Source organism: Natator depressus, chromosome 6 (assembly GCF_965152275.1).
Source record: "Natator depressus isolate rNatDep1 chromosome 6, rNatDep2.hap1, whole genome shotgun sequence".
NCBI lineage: Eukaryota > Metazoa > Chordata > Testudines > Cheloniidae > Natator > Natator depressus.
Window position 1 is genome coordinate 13,247,553 of NC_134239.1, and position 15,216 is coordinate 13,262,768.

Consider the following 15,216-nt stretch of genomic DNA (forward strand, 5'->3'; position numbering starts at 1 on the left):
CAATAATGGATCTTTGCTGGCTTTCAACAGCCATGAGGAGTTTTTCACCCATTAACTCCCACCAGAATGGGTTCAGAGATAGTGTCACTGTGTACAATTGCTCTCCTGGATATAGGGTCAGCAGAGTGCCCTGATCACATGGAAGAAAGCAGCCACATCACCTTTGTGGTACATTTGTAAGACTCTACCTGGGCCAGTCCTCCCTGCTTTCCCTTCTCAGTGATTTGGGTTCATTATGCTTTAGTTGAAACATGTGACTCACGAAAAAAGTCCCCGGCCTCTGAAGAGAGGAAGTGCAGCTGAACAGAGGAACTGAAAGAGTCTGCAGGAGCCTCTCGCTCATTGCCTCGCTCATTTCCCCTGTGATCCTGCCACCCCACACATCTTCGCTCTCCTCCTTGGAGCAAAGGGGAGAGAGGGCTTAGTGCAATGGACGACTTGGGTAAGTGAATCCCCCTTCCAATGGAAGAGCAAGGAGTGGACTCTTGAGTTAGGCCCCCAAATTGGGTTTGATGCTGACACCACCTAGTCCAGCCCTGGATCTGTCGCGGCCAGAGCGGCCCGGCCCTAGGCGTGGCCGGGGTGGCACAGCGCGGCCTGACCCCGGAGCGGCCCAGACCCAGGTGTGGCCGGAGCAGGCCGGCCGTGCCGGGGCTGGGCTGCTCAGGCCACAGCTGGTCCAGGCCACAGGCTGAGTTGGGGCCAGGGGAGGGGCACCCCTCCTGTGGCAGGTTGGGGCCCCGGTGCTGGTGTGGGGAGAGAGCACTGGGGGGAGTGTTGTGTGTCCTGTGTGGCAGGCGCAGTTTATATTTTTTGTCTCTAACCGGTTTTCTTGTTCAGATGCTTTGCTGGCAGAACTGGAAGAAAGCTCTAAGGAGCCCAAAGGGGACTACTCCCTTCTGACACATGGCTCCAGTGAGCAGAGACCAGCCGCAGCAGTGCCTGAGACAGACGCTGTCCAGAACGAGAAACTAGTCACCTCAGGGACCCATAAGGTATTCCCTTCAGTGCCTGTCGGGGCTGCCTACACACAAGGTACCCGGCAGAAATCCATCCTCTACAACAGGGAGGTTGAGACTCTGCAGAACTCAGCACATGAAGGTTGTCCCACTCAGACAGTTACATCTGTGCCCTAGAGATGTTACAGGCCCATCCAGCCCCTCCTGACTATAATTTAGGAGAATGCCGAGAGTGGAAAAGGGATTTCCCGATGATCAATTAACCACTAATTCTCCTTAATTAGCCATGTTCACAGTAAGGCAGGATCTGGAAATACAGTATAACTGGACTGGGTATAAGGAAATGGGCTGCTTTCTTTGTATATCCCTTGCTCTTTCTGTTTCCAGGTACAGCCTGCATTAAGTACTTGGCTCCAGGAATCAGATGACAAAAATGTCTACAGGTAAATGCTGTACCGGGGAGGGAAAGCTGTTTTATTGATCCTTCCAGTACACCCATCTGTATCTCCTCAGCACTGCTTCCTACAAATGCCTGCTCCCCCATGATGCTTAATGAAAAATTAACCTACCCTGATCCCCTGCCACGGCAGGACAGAGCCGGTTTGAGGTGGTACTGCCCATACCAGCCCTTCTCTGGTGGCCTCGTCAGTTTCTGCAGGGTCTAAGCATGGGTCAAAAAGAAGTTTCCAACCCTTCTGGTTGCGCCCATCTCAGTCTGAACAGGACCCAATTCAGGGCTGAGGCTGCAGGCAGGCAGGGGGTAATAATAAATAACGAATAATGCCCCATCCCAGGGCATGGAAATAATACCCCATCCCAGGGCATAGAAAGGCCTAAACATGGCAGAACTGCCAGCGTGGAGAAGGGGGTTGATGACACGGTGGTGCAGAGGAGTTACCTGTGGATCTGCCAGTATGCAAATCAAGGGACTTAACACCCCCCACAGGAGGTGGAGAGAATCCACAACCTCTGCTTACAACCAGTGGACTGGTAGTAGTGACCACAGAGCAGCAAAACTGCACCAAGCTACCAGTTGGTGCCTGTGTGCCCAAGTGTCCTCGGCTCCCTGGTGTGAAGTGTGGCACAGGGTGGGCTAGAAGGGAGCTGTACTAGTGGGTTAATTATATATTTGTATTGGGGTAGCAGAGGTTTCAATCAGGATCGCCTCATTGCGCTAACTGCTGTACACATGGCAAAAAGGCCTCTAGCCTGAAGGCCTTACAATCTTTGATTAAAACAGTTGAATCGGGAGCTTAATAATGATTTAAATGTCATATTGTTCTTTACGTCATTGCTGACCGTTGTACAAGAAATATCCAGTTACTGGAAGTCTGTGGGTGGTACTTAGGGTGTGAGAGGGGTTTGGTTAAGGGGGTGGCGGCTGGGGAGTCTGTAGGCCTGGTTGGGTAAGGGGATGGTCTCTGGATTGGTAAGGGGATGGTATCTGGGTGTGTGGGAGTCGCTTGGATAAGGGATTGGTACCTGGGTGTGTGGGCATGGTTTGGCTAAAGGAAGGGCAGCTGGGTGTGTGGGAGTGTCTTGGCTAAAGGGGTGGTACCTGGGTGTGTGGGTGTGGCTTGGCTAAGGGGGTGGTACCTGGGTGTGTGGGTGTGGTTTGGCTAAGGGGAGGGTACCTGGATGTGTGGGAAAGGCTTGGCTAAGGGGGTGGTACCTGGGTAGAATACCCCCGAACCTCTCCACTGACCCTCTCTCCAATTACTAATCCTTTCCTCTCCTTCCTCCTCCACTAGTTGCTGGTTATACTCCTCCCCCTCCAAACACCCAGATCTGACTCCACCCCTCCCTCCCTGCCACTAGTTCAGTGGGCCATTGCTCTCTGACTGGCTATTGGGGGAAACCTTTCCTAAACTCCACAGCTCCCTCCCCAGACACATCCCCACCTGCCCTGCCCTCCACTCACAAGTCCCTGACTGTATTTAATGCCTGTCTACGTGGGGACACTTAGGAAAGCTCATCTAAATGACCTTTTAAAGTGGGTTAGTTTAACCTCATTAAACCCCTGTGTGGATCGTCTCATTCAGAATTAAAGTGCCCTTAATTCAGTTTATCTTAATTCTGTTCCTGAACAGGAACACCCAGCATCTGCTCTAGGGATCAGACGATAACTGATGATGGGGAGATGCGTTTGTTTCCCTTCTCTAGGGGTGTCCCTCACACCCTGCTCTACTTCCATGCTCACTGGGGTGAGCACCATGCTTCCAGTGAACGCTTTGGTGTTCCTGTGGTCTGGTGGTGGCAGGGTGGGTCTGGCTGCTGGGAGCTGGGTAAAGGGGGCTCATGGTGGGGTTGAAGCAGTGACCTACTCTCTTTGACACGGATGTCTCTCTTCTACCCGCAGTGAGGTTCCAACTCCGCAGCTGTCGCTTCTTTCCCCTCCCCCCCCGACGGCTGCTCAGCAGCTGGATGAGCTTTTATCCCATTTGGGCCAGATGCAGTCCAAGGTGAGTCCTGGCCACGCAACCCCCTCCTCCGGAAGAACCAGGGGCACCACTTTGCAAAGCTTCAGTTGAGATGCAGGCCTTGGGCTCTTCCTTGGGAATGGCCCCTGCCCAGGGCTGAATTAAACTTTTGTGGGCCCAGCACTGCTGGGCCGTGGCCCACCCTCCCATTCTGCCCCTCACTCTGCCCTGAGACCACACCCCCACTCAAGACTCATCCCCTGAGGCTCCGCCCACCACTTGCACAGGGCGGGAGGGGGTGGAGAGGAATGAGTGGCGGGTGGGGCCTGCGGTGGGGAAGAGGCCAAGTGGGGACAGGGCCTCGGGATGGCACGCAGGTGGAGTGGGGGAGCAGGGCCATGGTCTGGGCGCTGGGGCCCCTTCTGAGTGTGGGCCCAGCACCATGGCACCATGGGTGCCATTGGCAACCTGGCACTGCCCCCGTCCCACGTTCCAGCCGGCAATGGCAAAGCCTGGCGTTCTTCTGTTGGTGGGTCCCATGTGCAGTAGAAACAGCTCCCTAGGTGAGGGGAAAAGGGGGGAGCTGTAGGGCCGAGCCCCTGGCGGGAACATGAAGCCGAACATTCTCACGGCCTGGTCTCCTCCTTTGTGGCAGATCTCAGCGGTGGGTTCTGCTGTAGAACCGGAACGTGCCAAGGGGCCATCAGCAGTGGGGCCAAGTCCCGGCAGCACCCTTGAGAGCATGCTGGGGGACCTGACGCAAGAGCTGCAGGACCTCGGCATCACTGCCGTGCCTAAGGGCAACTGTGCTTCCTGCCGCAAACCCATCGCTGGAAAGGTGAGAGGGGATGGCATGGACCCTGCGGCTGTCTGTCAGTCTATATGTGTGTCCCTCTGTCTCACCAGGGTTGGCTCCTTCCACTCTTGATTGCTCAGAGCTATAAGATCTGCTTGGTCAGACAGTATGTTTCCCCCAGTCCCTCCTTTAGGTGAGGGGATCTCTTTCTCCCCAGAAAGTCCTATAACAGCTGAGTCTCCTGCTGTCTCAGCCACCATCTCTAGGACCATGCGAGGGTCCCTATTCCTATCATGGCTTCCCCAGACTGCTGGGTCCCCCATGTACCAATGGGCTCAGTGGCGGAGATTCTCTGGGCAAAGACTTCCAGGGTTTTGTCCTGTCTCTAGATGATCACTGCTCTGGGAAAGACGTGGCATCCCGAGCACTTCACCTGCACCCAGTGCGGACAGGAGATGGGCTCCAGCGCTTTCTACGAGCGAGGCGGCCTGGCGTACTGCCAGGAGGATTATCACCAGCTCTTCTCCCCCCGCTGTGCCTACTGTGCCGGGCCCATCCTGGAGGTAAATAGAGCTGACTCTGCCCTCCTGGTTCTAACTCCTGCCAGGGAAGGTTCCTGGTTGGATTAACCAGGAGGCTGCTTTTCCTTGCCCCTCTCCTCTCGTAGCTCTCTGCCGATAGTGCACACCCCAGTCACTTCATTCTCTTTGCAGAAAGTTCTGACGGCCATGGACAAGACTTGGCACCCGGAACACTTCTTCTGTGCTCACTGTGGGAAGGTGTTCAGCAATGATGGTGCGTCCCCTGCTCTTCTCCTGCCATACGTAGAAAGTCGGGATTCCACGGGGATCTAGGCCTCTGTCTTGACCCACAGTCCCGCTGCTATTCCAGCCCTGGCCTCTCCCCAAAAGCTCCCCCCCCCTCAATTCCGACCTGCAGGCCCCTGTTATCCCCGCCCTCAACTCTCTCTCTCTCCCTGTTATCCCCGCCTCCGCTCTGCCCATGCCCCTCAATCCTGACTGCAACTGCCTACTATCTTAGCTCTGGGCTTCCCCTACACCTCTGCCAGTTCCCCATATTCCTTACTTGGGTTCCCCACCCTCCTGCTATTCCAATCCTGGGCCTCCAGTCGTGAGTTGTGATTCTGTCAGGTGCACAGATCAGGGACAATTCTGGAAGGGAGCAGTCATTTCGCTGGGCACTCACTGCTAAAGTGCTCAGTCATATGAATAGATTCCCTCCCTCTGAGGCCCTACAGGATGCAGACTTTGGGGCCAGAGCTCCGGCCGTTAGCACCAGTGTGGAGTGCTGGTTACTATTTCCTATAGTTGTCACACAGACAGTGTTTAACTGTGTCATGGTGGCACAGCGGCACCTGTAACAACCCTGGTGACCACTTGCTCACAGCCCAGACAGTGGCACAAAATCCCCACAGCAGCAGCAATTGTCCATCTATGCATTTTGCCATCAGTTCCCCTTTAAGGCCCCATCCTGTCCCTGTGCAGTGTGCGTGTGTGTTAATTGCTTGCTTGCTGGGCCGCCCATGGTAGGTGCTCATTAATTTCCCCAGGCAGCCAGAGCAAAAGCACTCCGTTCCTACCAGGGGACTGGTTTTCTAGGCAGTCACTCAGTGGCTGTGTTCCCGCCAGGCCTGCTCAGTAATTGACACCTGAGAGAGAGCCGGTGCCGAGGGCCTCTCTCATTCCCACTCGCTCATTCCCACGCTGCTAATTATAGCAGTGTTGTGGAAAGTTTAACTGATGAGTTCAGGCCCCAGCCCCTCTTGGGGCCGGTTCTTTCTTTGTCCCCTCCTGCATCCTGTCTTTGTTCTCTGGGGGCCTCTCTCCCCACATCAGTGACTTCTTGTTAGTGCTAAGTTTGAGGAGTTTGGCTAGCGATAGGCTGCTTATTCACCGGAGCAGGGACTGTGCACAGTATTGTATGATGCCCAGTACAATGGGGCCATGATGCTAACTCGGACCTCTTCCATTATCCCAATACTATTCCTGGCACAGTGATCTTGTCTTATCCCAGCTCAGTCCCTACAGGTGGCAGCCAGTTCTGCCTGCACCCATCTCTTGTAGCACACTCCGTTGTCATGAGATTGTCTAACTCAGCTCCTTGACTGCTGGGTTGAATTTGAATTCCTGCATTTAGGGATGTCTGGTTTGTTCTAGGAATCCACCTTCTGCCTTTACTATTATTTATTATTATGGTAACACCTAGAGATTCCAGCTGAGATCAGGGCCCCATCGTGCCAGGCGCTGCCCAGACACAGCGAGAGACAGGCCCTTCCCCAGCTGAGATCAGGGCCCTGTTGTGCCAGGCGCTGCCCAGACACACAGCGAGAGACAGGCCCTGCCCCAGCTGAGATCAGGGCCCTGTTGTGCTAGGCATTGCACAGACACACAGCGAGAGACAGGCCCTGCCCCAGCTGAGATCAGGGTCCCATCGTGCCAGGCACTGCCCAGACACAGCGAGAGACAGGCTCTGCCCCAGCTGAGATCAGGGTCCCATCGTGCCAGGCACTGCCCAGACACAGCGAGAGACAGGCCCTGCCCCAGCTGAGATCAGGGCCCTGTTGTGCTAGGCATTGCACAGACACACAGCGAGAGACAGGCCCTGCCCCAGCTGAGATCAGGGTCCCATCGTGCCAGGCACTGCCCAGACACAGCGAGAGACAGGCTCTGCCCCAGCTGAGATCAGGGTCCCATCGTGCCAGGCACTGCCCAGACACAGCGAGAGACAGGCCCTGCCCCAGCTGAGATCAGGGCCCTATCATGCCAGGAACTGCCCAGACACACAGTGAGAGACAGGCCCTGCCCCAGCTGAGATCAGGGTCCCATTGCATTGGGCACTGCACAGACACAGTGAGAGAAAGTCCTGGCCCTAAAGAGCTTCTCGGCTAAGTAGACAAGACAAAGATTGGGAGAATGGAAGGTTTGTTATCTTCATTTTATAGAAGGGGAACTCAGGTCCGTAGAGAAGTGACATGTCAAGGTCACACAGGGAGTCTGTGACAGAGCTGGGCACTGGATCCAAATTTGAGGGCCCAGTGCAAGGCTGTAAGCACAAACCCAGCCTTCCTCTGCAAGACAGGGCAATTCTCTAAGAGAGTTCTCAGCAACGACAGGGAAAGTCATAAAGCAACATCCCATGGGCTCAGATTTTTAAAGGTATTTCAGGCATTGCTGTGCTCAGCGTTCATAGAATCCTAGAAGATCAGGGTTGGAAGAGGCCTCAGGAGGTCATCTAGTCCAACCCCCTGCCAGGGCTGGCCCACAACATTTTGGCACCTGAGGCGGGGAGCTCAAATGATGCCCCCATACCTCCTCGCTTGGGCCAAAACTTTGAAAAGTCTCAATTCTGCCTTCTTCCTGTTCTACTCATCTCATGGTACTGTTCTGCTACCTACCCCAATAAAGGAGAACTAACAACTTAAAATGCCTTGTTCAAAAATTTTAAGTAACACTTAACTTTCAAATGCCTGAACAGCAAATGTAACTTTTCTTGTCTGCATAGTAAACACTGGCATTTTTATCTGTTTGAAAAATCAAAGTGGTGCTTTCCGTGCCTTCTTGGTTGCAAAGATTTGAACTGCTTCCTGAAGGTCCACAGTCTGGGCCAGCTCATGCTCTATTGAGATGGTTGCAAGGCCGACCAGCCTCTCCTATGTCATTGTGGGGCGTAGATGTGTTTTTATTAACTTTAAGAAGTTCTTCACTGGCAACTGTTACAGGAAGTGTTAGAAGTATGTGCAGAGCAACAAAAGCATTTGGAAAGAGGGTGGTCATCTTATTTGTGCACATATATTCCAGAACAGCCTTTGGAGTTGATCCTGCTGAAATGTATATTGAAAGGGCTTTCAGGTCATCACCTAAATCACTCGCATCAATATCACGCATGTCATCATGTGTCAACACTGTCTAGTGCCCTGTATTGCTGGTGTAGGTCGTCTTCAGGTATAGTGAGGAATTTTGGAATATCATACAACATCCCAAATATAGTGCTGTGTTCCTTGAGCTGCATGAAACGTTCTTCAACTGACTGTATTGCACAATCTAGCACCTGGTTAAAGAATTCAACTTGGAATTGTTGTTTGGGGTCTCTTATGGGATTATCCCATGTCCCATAATCAAAATGTCGTCTTCATCGGTGACTCTTGTATTCTTGAACGGGTGGGAAAATCGCTTCAGTGTGAAGTTCCTCTGCCAACTTCTGTGCGCTCTTCAGAACGTTTTGAAATCCCTCATCTGACCGGTAAGACTGCAGGTATGACTTTGCTTTGTCCAGTTGTTCCATTGCTCCGGATATATCAAGGTCAACACCTTGGAGTGTCTTGCTTACAACATTTATTTCAAACAGTATGTCGTGCCACAACACTAAGCCACGCAGAAATTTGGAATTATGTGTGTTTCTGGTGATTCCATTTCCCTCTGCTACTGTTCTCCCACAAACAGTTCCTATCATAGCATTAGCCTCCATAATGGCAACTATGGCGTCATCTATCTTCCCAATTTGGTGTTTGATAGGCTTTATCGCCTCCACTCAACTTTCCCATCGTGTGGCACTCAGTGGTTTCAGTGTCAGAGAGGATGTTCCCAGATGTTGCTTCAAAATTTGCCATCGATTAGTTGATGCAGAGAAAAATACATAGATGCTTTGAATTACAGTAAAAAATTCAGCAGCCTCACTAGAAACTGATGCTGCACCACTGACCACCAAGTTCAATGAATGAGAACTGCATGGGACAAAAAAAGTTCGAGGGTTTAACTCTCGGATCTGTGTCTGAACTCCTGTTCTTTCCTCTCATATTGGCACCATTATCGTAGCCCGGACCTCTCATGTCAGCTATCGCAATTCCCGTAGCTTTTTAAGAAGCACATTTGTCATACCAGCTCTTGTAGTGTCATCAATGTAAATAAATTCTAGAGAATGCTCTCTGACAGTCACCATTGTAGGGACGTTTTCACTACGTTCTGTTGTTGTTACAAAACGCACCATTAAAGTAAATTGTTCCATATGGCTGATGTAAGGTGTGCAGTCCAGAATAACAGAGTAATATCTTGCTGACTTCAGATCTGCCACAATCTTCTGTTTGACTTTTGTTGCCAGTAACTGTATGATCTCATTTTGAATTATTTTTTCAAGGTAGTGGTGTGTTTACATTTCTTGGGTGGTGACTCTTAGATGCTCCTGGAGTACAACATCAAACTCAGCCATCAGCTCCACAATTTTAAGGACGTTTCCATTGTTTGGCACCTACAGCTGATCTGAAGTGCCACGCAGTGCTAGGTTTTTGGTAGCAAGCATTCCCACAATGGCAATGAGCCTTTTCAGAACATTTTGCCAGTAAAGAGACGCTGATGCAATCTTCTCTTGATGTTGATCATCTATGGTGGCCTTTAACCTTAGTCTCATCTCAAGCTCTTTCCACCTATGGAATGCTCTCTGGTGATTTGCTGCCTTCTCATGGCATGCCAGAATTCTAGCCAGATTTTTCCAGTCCTTTGTTCCTATAGAACCCAGTGTGGCTGGAACATTAGACTGGAAGAGTTTGCAACAAAAACAGCATGCAGCATTCTGGGGTTTTGAGTACATAAGCCATGGCCCCTCCACTTTGTCACCATTGGGGATTTCACGCCAGTAATGTGTTGGATGGAAACTTCTATTTTCATTGTCTTTGGGGAACATGAAGTTTTTCACTTGCTGTGGCCCATGCAGTACAAGGAAGTCCCTCGGGCTACTGCTCCAGTGGGTCCACAGTCCTGGATCATCTAAACTTAAGAAACTAAACTCAGCAGCAGCTGTTTCTTGCACCTCCTCCACACTCTTCTCTGATCTACACTTTTCTTCAGGAATGTGCATGGTTACATCCATTTGAGATGGAGATATGGATGCTGCAGTAGCTGCCAGGTCACCTGCACTCTGACTAACTGGAAGATCAGGCATCTCCTCACCACTCACATCCTCACTGGGGCCGGAAGGCTCACCGTGAACGTTTGTGTCTATGTATCTCAGGAGAGCTCCTTCCTGCTTAGATAGAAAAGCTTCCTTCGCTTGCTTTATTTTTCTGAATGCTGCCCCAGAGGGGTGTTTTCTTCTTTCACTCTTGACTGCTATTCTGTGCCAACTATAGTGGCTCTCAACACTCAATTGAAGGGGACAAATAAGCAGGTTGGTAGCAGGGCCTGAGTGAGGAAAGATATCAGTGTCTTAAGGGTCTAACTGGCTCCTGCTACTTCAGTTGACTGCCTGTTCTCCTCAAGTGGGTTCAGGGAAGCAGCAGGAAACAGGAAGCTCCCTGAGAAGGTGGTGTTAATCAGTCCAGGCTCCTGGGGGTGCTAAAGAGATACATAAGAGGCTCCTTCTCCTCTCTCTCTCTCTGCAGCTCCTGCTGCTTTCTGTTATTCTCTCTCACCTTCTCTCTTGCCTGCCTGTTATGCCTCTAGTGCCCTCCTTCCTCCAGCACAGCACTCCACCATCTCTGTGCATCTAGAGCAGAGAGAATACACATGCACCAGCAGCAGACACAATTTTCTACGCTTGGGGTCCTAGTGGCACCCTCCTCTCCCCGCCACAGTCTGGCACCTGAGGCAGCCGCCTTAGTTCACCTCATGGTAAGGCCAGCCCTGCCCCCTGCTCAAAGAAGGACCAACACCAACTAAATCATCCGAGCCAAGACTTTGTTAAGGCGGGCCTTAAAAACCTCTAAGGATGGAGATTCCACCACCTCCCTAGGGAACCCATTCCAGTGCTTCACCACCCTCCTAGTGAAATAGTGTTTCCTAATATACAACCTAGACCTCCCACACTGCAACTTGAGACCATTGCTCCTTGTTCTGGCATCTGCCACCACTGAGAACAGCTGAGCTCCATCCTCTTTGGAACCCCCCTTCAGGTAGTTGAAGGCTGCTATCAAATCCCCCCTCACTCTTCTCTTCTGCAGACTAAATAACCCCAGTTCCCTCAGCCTCTCCTTGTAAGTCATATGCCCCAGCCCCCTAATCATTTTGGTTGCCCTCCACTGGACTCTCTCCAATTTGTCCCCATCCCTTCTGTAGTGGGGGGCCCAAAACTGGACACAATACTCCAGATGTGACCTCACCAGTGCCGAATAGAGGGGAATAATCACTTCCCTCGATCTGCTGCAATGTTCCTACTAATGCAGCCCAATATGCCGTTTGCCTTCTTGGCAACAAGGGCACACTGCTGACTCATATCCAGCTTCTTGTCCACTGTAATCCCCAGGTCCTTTTCTGCAGAACTGCTGCTTAGCCAGTCGGTCCCCAGCCTGTAGCGGTGCATGGGATTCTTCCGTCCTAAGTGCAGGACTCTGCATTGTCCTTGTTGAACCTCAACAGATTTCTTTTGGCCCAATCGTCCAATTTGTCTAGGTCACTCTGGATCCTATCCCTACCCTCCAGCATATCTACCTATCCCTCCAGCTTAGTGTCATCTGTGAGCTTGCTGGGGGTGCAATCCATCTCATCATCCAGATCATTAATAAAGATATTGAACAAAACCGGCCCCACGACCGATCCCTGGGGCACTCCACTTGATACCGGCTGCCAACTAGACATCGAGCTGTTGATCACTACTTGTTGAGCCCGACAATCTATCCACCTTATAGTCCATTCATCCAATCCATACTTCTTTAACTTGCTGACAAGAATACTGTGGGAGACCGTATCAAAAGCTTTGCTAAAGTCAAGATATATCACGTCCACTGTTTTCCCCATATCCACAGAGCCAGTTATCTCATCATAGAAGGGAATCAGATTGATCAGGCATGACTTGCCCTTGGTGAATCCATGTTGACTGTTCCTGATCACCTTCCTCTCCTCCAAGTGCTTCAAAATGGATTCCTTGAGGATCTGCTCCATGATTTTTCCAGGGACTGAGGTGAGGCTGACCAGTCTGTAGTTCCCTGGATTCTCCTTCTTCCCTTTTTTAAAGATGAGCACTATATTTGCCTTTTTCCAATCATCCGGCACCTCCCCCGATCACCACAAGTTTTCAAATATAATGGCCAATGGCTCTGCAATCATATCGGCCAATTCCCTCAGCACCCTTGGATGCATTATATCTGGACCCATGGACTTGTGCATGTCCAGATTTTCTAAATAGTCCTTAACCTGTTCTTTCACCACTGAGGGCTGCTCACCTCCTCCCCACAGTGTGTTGCCCAGGACAGCAGTTTGGGAGCTGACCTTGTCTGTGAAGAATGAGGCAAAAAAAACATTGAATATTTCAGCTTTTACCACATCATCTGTCACTAGGTTGCCTCCCCCATTCATTAAGGGTACCACACTTTCCCTGACCTTTTTCTTGTTGCTAACATACCTGTAGAAACCCTTATTGTTACGCTTCACATCCCTTGCTAGCTGCAACTCCAGTTGTGTTTTGGCCTTCCTGATTTCACCCCTGCATGCTCACGCAATATTTTTATACTCCTCCCTAGTCATCTGTCCAAGTTTCCACTTCTTGTATGCTTCCTTTTTGTGTTTAAGCTCACCAAAGATTTCACTGTTAAGCCAAGCTCGTTGCCTGCCATATTTGCTATTCTTTCTGCACATCAGGATGGTTTGTTCCTGCACCCTCAATAAGGCTTCTTTAAAATACAGCCAGCTTTCCTGGACTCCTTTCCCCCTCATATTAGCCCCAGAGTGTGCAATGCCTGACTGATTTAGGAACTAAAATCTCATTTTCAAAAGGCATTTAGGCTCCTAAATCAGTTAGTCATCACAACACTGAAGACAACAATGTCTAAATGCCTTTGAAAATCTGGGCCCTAGGGACCAGTGAGAATCTCTCCCTGTAATTCCCAAGTTTGGCCACAGGGGGAGCAAATGAGAAGGAAAGCAGGAGTGTGACTGTGAGAAATTTGCATCTTAAAGGGGAATATCCGTGCACAGTGTTTGTTGTCCAGGCCCAGCATGAATCAGAGTGGGCAGTGTAACTCAGGTACGTTCTCCGGCTCCCTGGGGTAGGTTTGGAGCTTGGCAGGAAGGGTCCCTCTCTGTGTCCTCCCATTGGGATTCAGGTGCACTTCATGGATGTCTTCTCCCTGCTTGCCTCCGCAGGTTTCCATGAGAAGAACGGGAAGCCGTACTGCCAGAAGGACTTCCTGGCCATGTTCTCTCCTAAATGCAGAGCCTGTGAGCGGCCTGTGATGGATAACTACCTGTCCGCGCTCCAGGGCGTCTGGCACCCCGAGTGCTTTGTGTGTGGGGTGAGTGTGCGGAGTCCCACGCAGGGGGCTGGAGGGACACCTGGGCTTTAATCTTCAGGAAGATGATGCAGGGCATGGCCAGGTGAGGGTCAGGAGTTTCTCCCCTATGGAGCACTAAGAACCTCTATAGCAGCTGAGTGTGATTCCAGCTCCCTTATCGGGGATGGCTGGGTGAAGCACCAGGGTAGAGGAGCCAGGGGCTAGATAGGTGAGGGGACTGGGTCCCATATGGTGGCTGGATGGGCAAGGGAGCAGGGCCCATATGGGGGCCAGATGGGTGAGGGGCAGAACACCATATGCAGGTTGGCAAGGTGCTTAGTTAGGGATGAGGTCTCAATGCTCCTTCCCCCTCCCTTAGGACTGTTTCAGCAGCTTCACCACCGGCTCCTTCTTCGAGCTAGACGGCCGCCCCTACTGCGAGCTTCACTTCCACCAGCGCCAGGGCTCGGTGTGCCATGGCTGTGGGAAGCCCATCACCGGGCGCTGCATCAGTGCCATGGGGCACCGGTTCCACCCCGAGCACTTCATCTGTGCCTTCTGCCTGAGCCAGCTGCAGAAGGGCACCTTCCGGGACCATGGTGACAAAGCCTACTGCCACGCCTGCTACGGCAAGCTCTTTGTGTGACTTCTGCGCTGGCCCGAGGGGAGGGGGCTAAGTACCAAAACTGGCTCTGTGGGACAGCCCCCTCTGACATCCTTAGCCAGAGGCTGAGGTACAGGGAGAGGGACCACAGGCCAGAGTCAACAAAGAGCAGCCTCCTTCAATGGGCCTGAACCACTGATTGTTTAAATCAATAGCACTCCATTGATGTCCTTTCTGGTAAATATTAGCTGAAGGTCTGGCCCAATATGTTTGGAGAGAGCGGGGTTCCCTCCCCAGTGACAGCCACTGCGGTCTCCTTCCCAGGAACCTGCCCCTGCCCCTTGATCATCCCTTCCTGGACGTTCTGCTCCTTCAGGCTGTGCTCTGCTTCTCTCCCCTCCAATGCACGATTTCACCTGCTCCTCTGTTCTCACCTTTGAGCTATACTCATGGTAAATGTAACTGGATGAGGGCGCTGCCCAGAAATAAACATCTTAGTATTCTCTGTGGTTGGTTCTGCATATAGGTTTGGACAGGGATGTGGGGGGAGGGGAGGGATTGATTCTGAGGCTTCCGAAGCGGCATCCCTGGATTTCACCTCAGAGTGGAACAATAAGGATAAAGAACAAACACAGTGGGGTCAAGAGGTGGGATAGAACCTTTCAGTTTTGGGGGAGCAGGTTAACATAGAACGAGCTCATTGCTACATGTAAAGGCTTGGGTCCATCCAGCAACTGACATGTCCCTTTCATTAGCAAAATCCTTCTTTATTTTCTGTTCCTGAGCCATCACATCCACATTTCCATTTTGGGCTCCTCTAGGAACGGCCCAACCTGATCAGACTCCCACATCCATCTAGCCCAGTCTCCTGTCTCCAACATTGGCAGTACTAGATGCTGCAAAGGAAAGTGTAAGAACCCTGCAGTAGAAGCTATGGGATAATCTGCCCCTTGCATTAGAATCATAGAAATTAGGGTTGGCAGAGACCTCAGGAGGTCATCTAGTCCAATCCCCTGCTCAAAGCAAGTTTCATTCTGGTCTCTAATAGTCAGAGATCAGCTTAAACCAATGTGTTCCACAATATTTTTGTAATCATGAATTAGTCTAACTCTGGATATTCTTGTTATCTGTGTAAATATCCACTCCCTTTTTTAATCTAATTACGTTCTTGGTATCAGTGACTTCCTATGGCAGTGAGTTCCACAGTCTAATTCCGCATTGTA

At 51.3% G+C, this 15,216-nt stretch overlaps 1 protein-coding gene across 1 annotated transcript; it reads left to right on the forward strand.

Annotated features, from left to right (window-relative positions):
- Positions 1–342: 342 nt before the first annotated feature.
- On the forward strand, positions 343–14,466 carry LPXN (leupaxin). The gene is made up of 9 exons (XM_074956833.1): positions 343–442; positions 841–995; positions 1,347–1,402; positions 3,319–3,421; positions 4,035–4,217; positions 4,565–4,738; positions 4,889–4,970; positions 13,262–13,410; positions 13,769–14,466. Exons 1-9 carry the CDS (start codon positions 430–432, stop codon positions 14,033–14,035), a joined length of 1,182 nt encoding a protein of 393 aa, XP_074812934.1. The 5' UTR covers positions 343–429; the 3' UTR covers positions 14,036–14,466.
- The last annotated feature ends 750 nt before the right edge of the window (positions 14,467–15,216 follow it).

What these genes read in the sequence shown, in the direction of transcription:
- LPXN (XM_074956833.1), top strand. An exon ending in TGGGCCAGATGCAGTCCAAG is followed by an intron (nt 3,422 to 4,034) that starts GTGAGTCCTGGC and finishes CCTTTGTGGCAG; the next exon opens with ATCTCAGCGGTGGGTTCTGC. An exon ending in GCAAACCCATCGCTGGAAAG is followed by an intron (nt 4,218 to 4,564) that starts GTGAGAGGGGAT and finishes TCCTGTCTCTAG; the next exon opens with ATGATCACTGCTCTGGGAAA.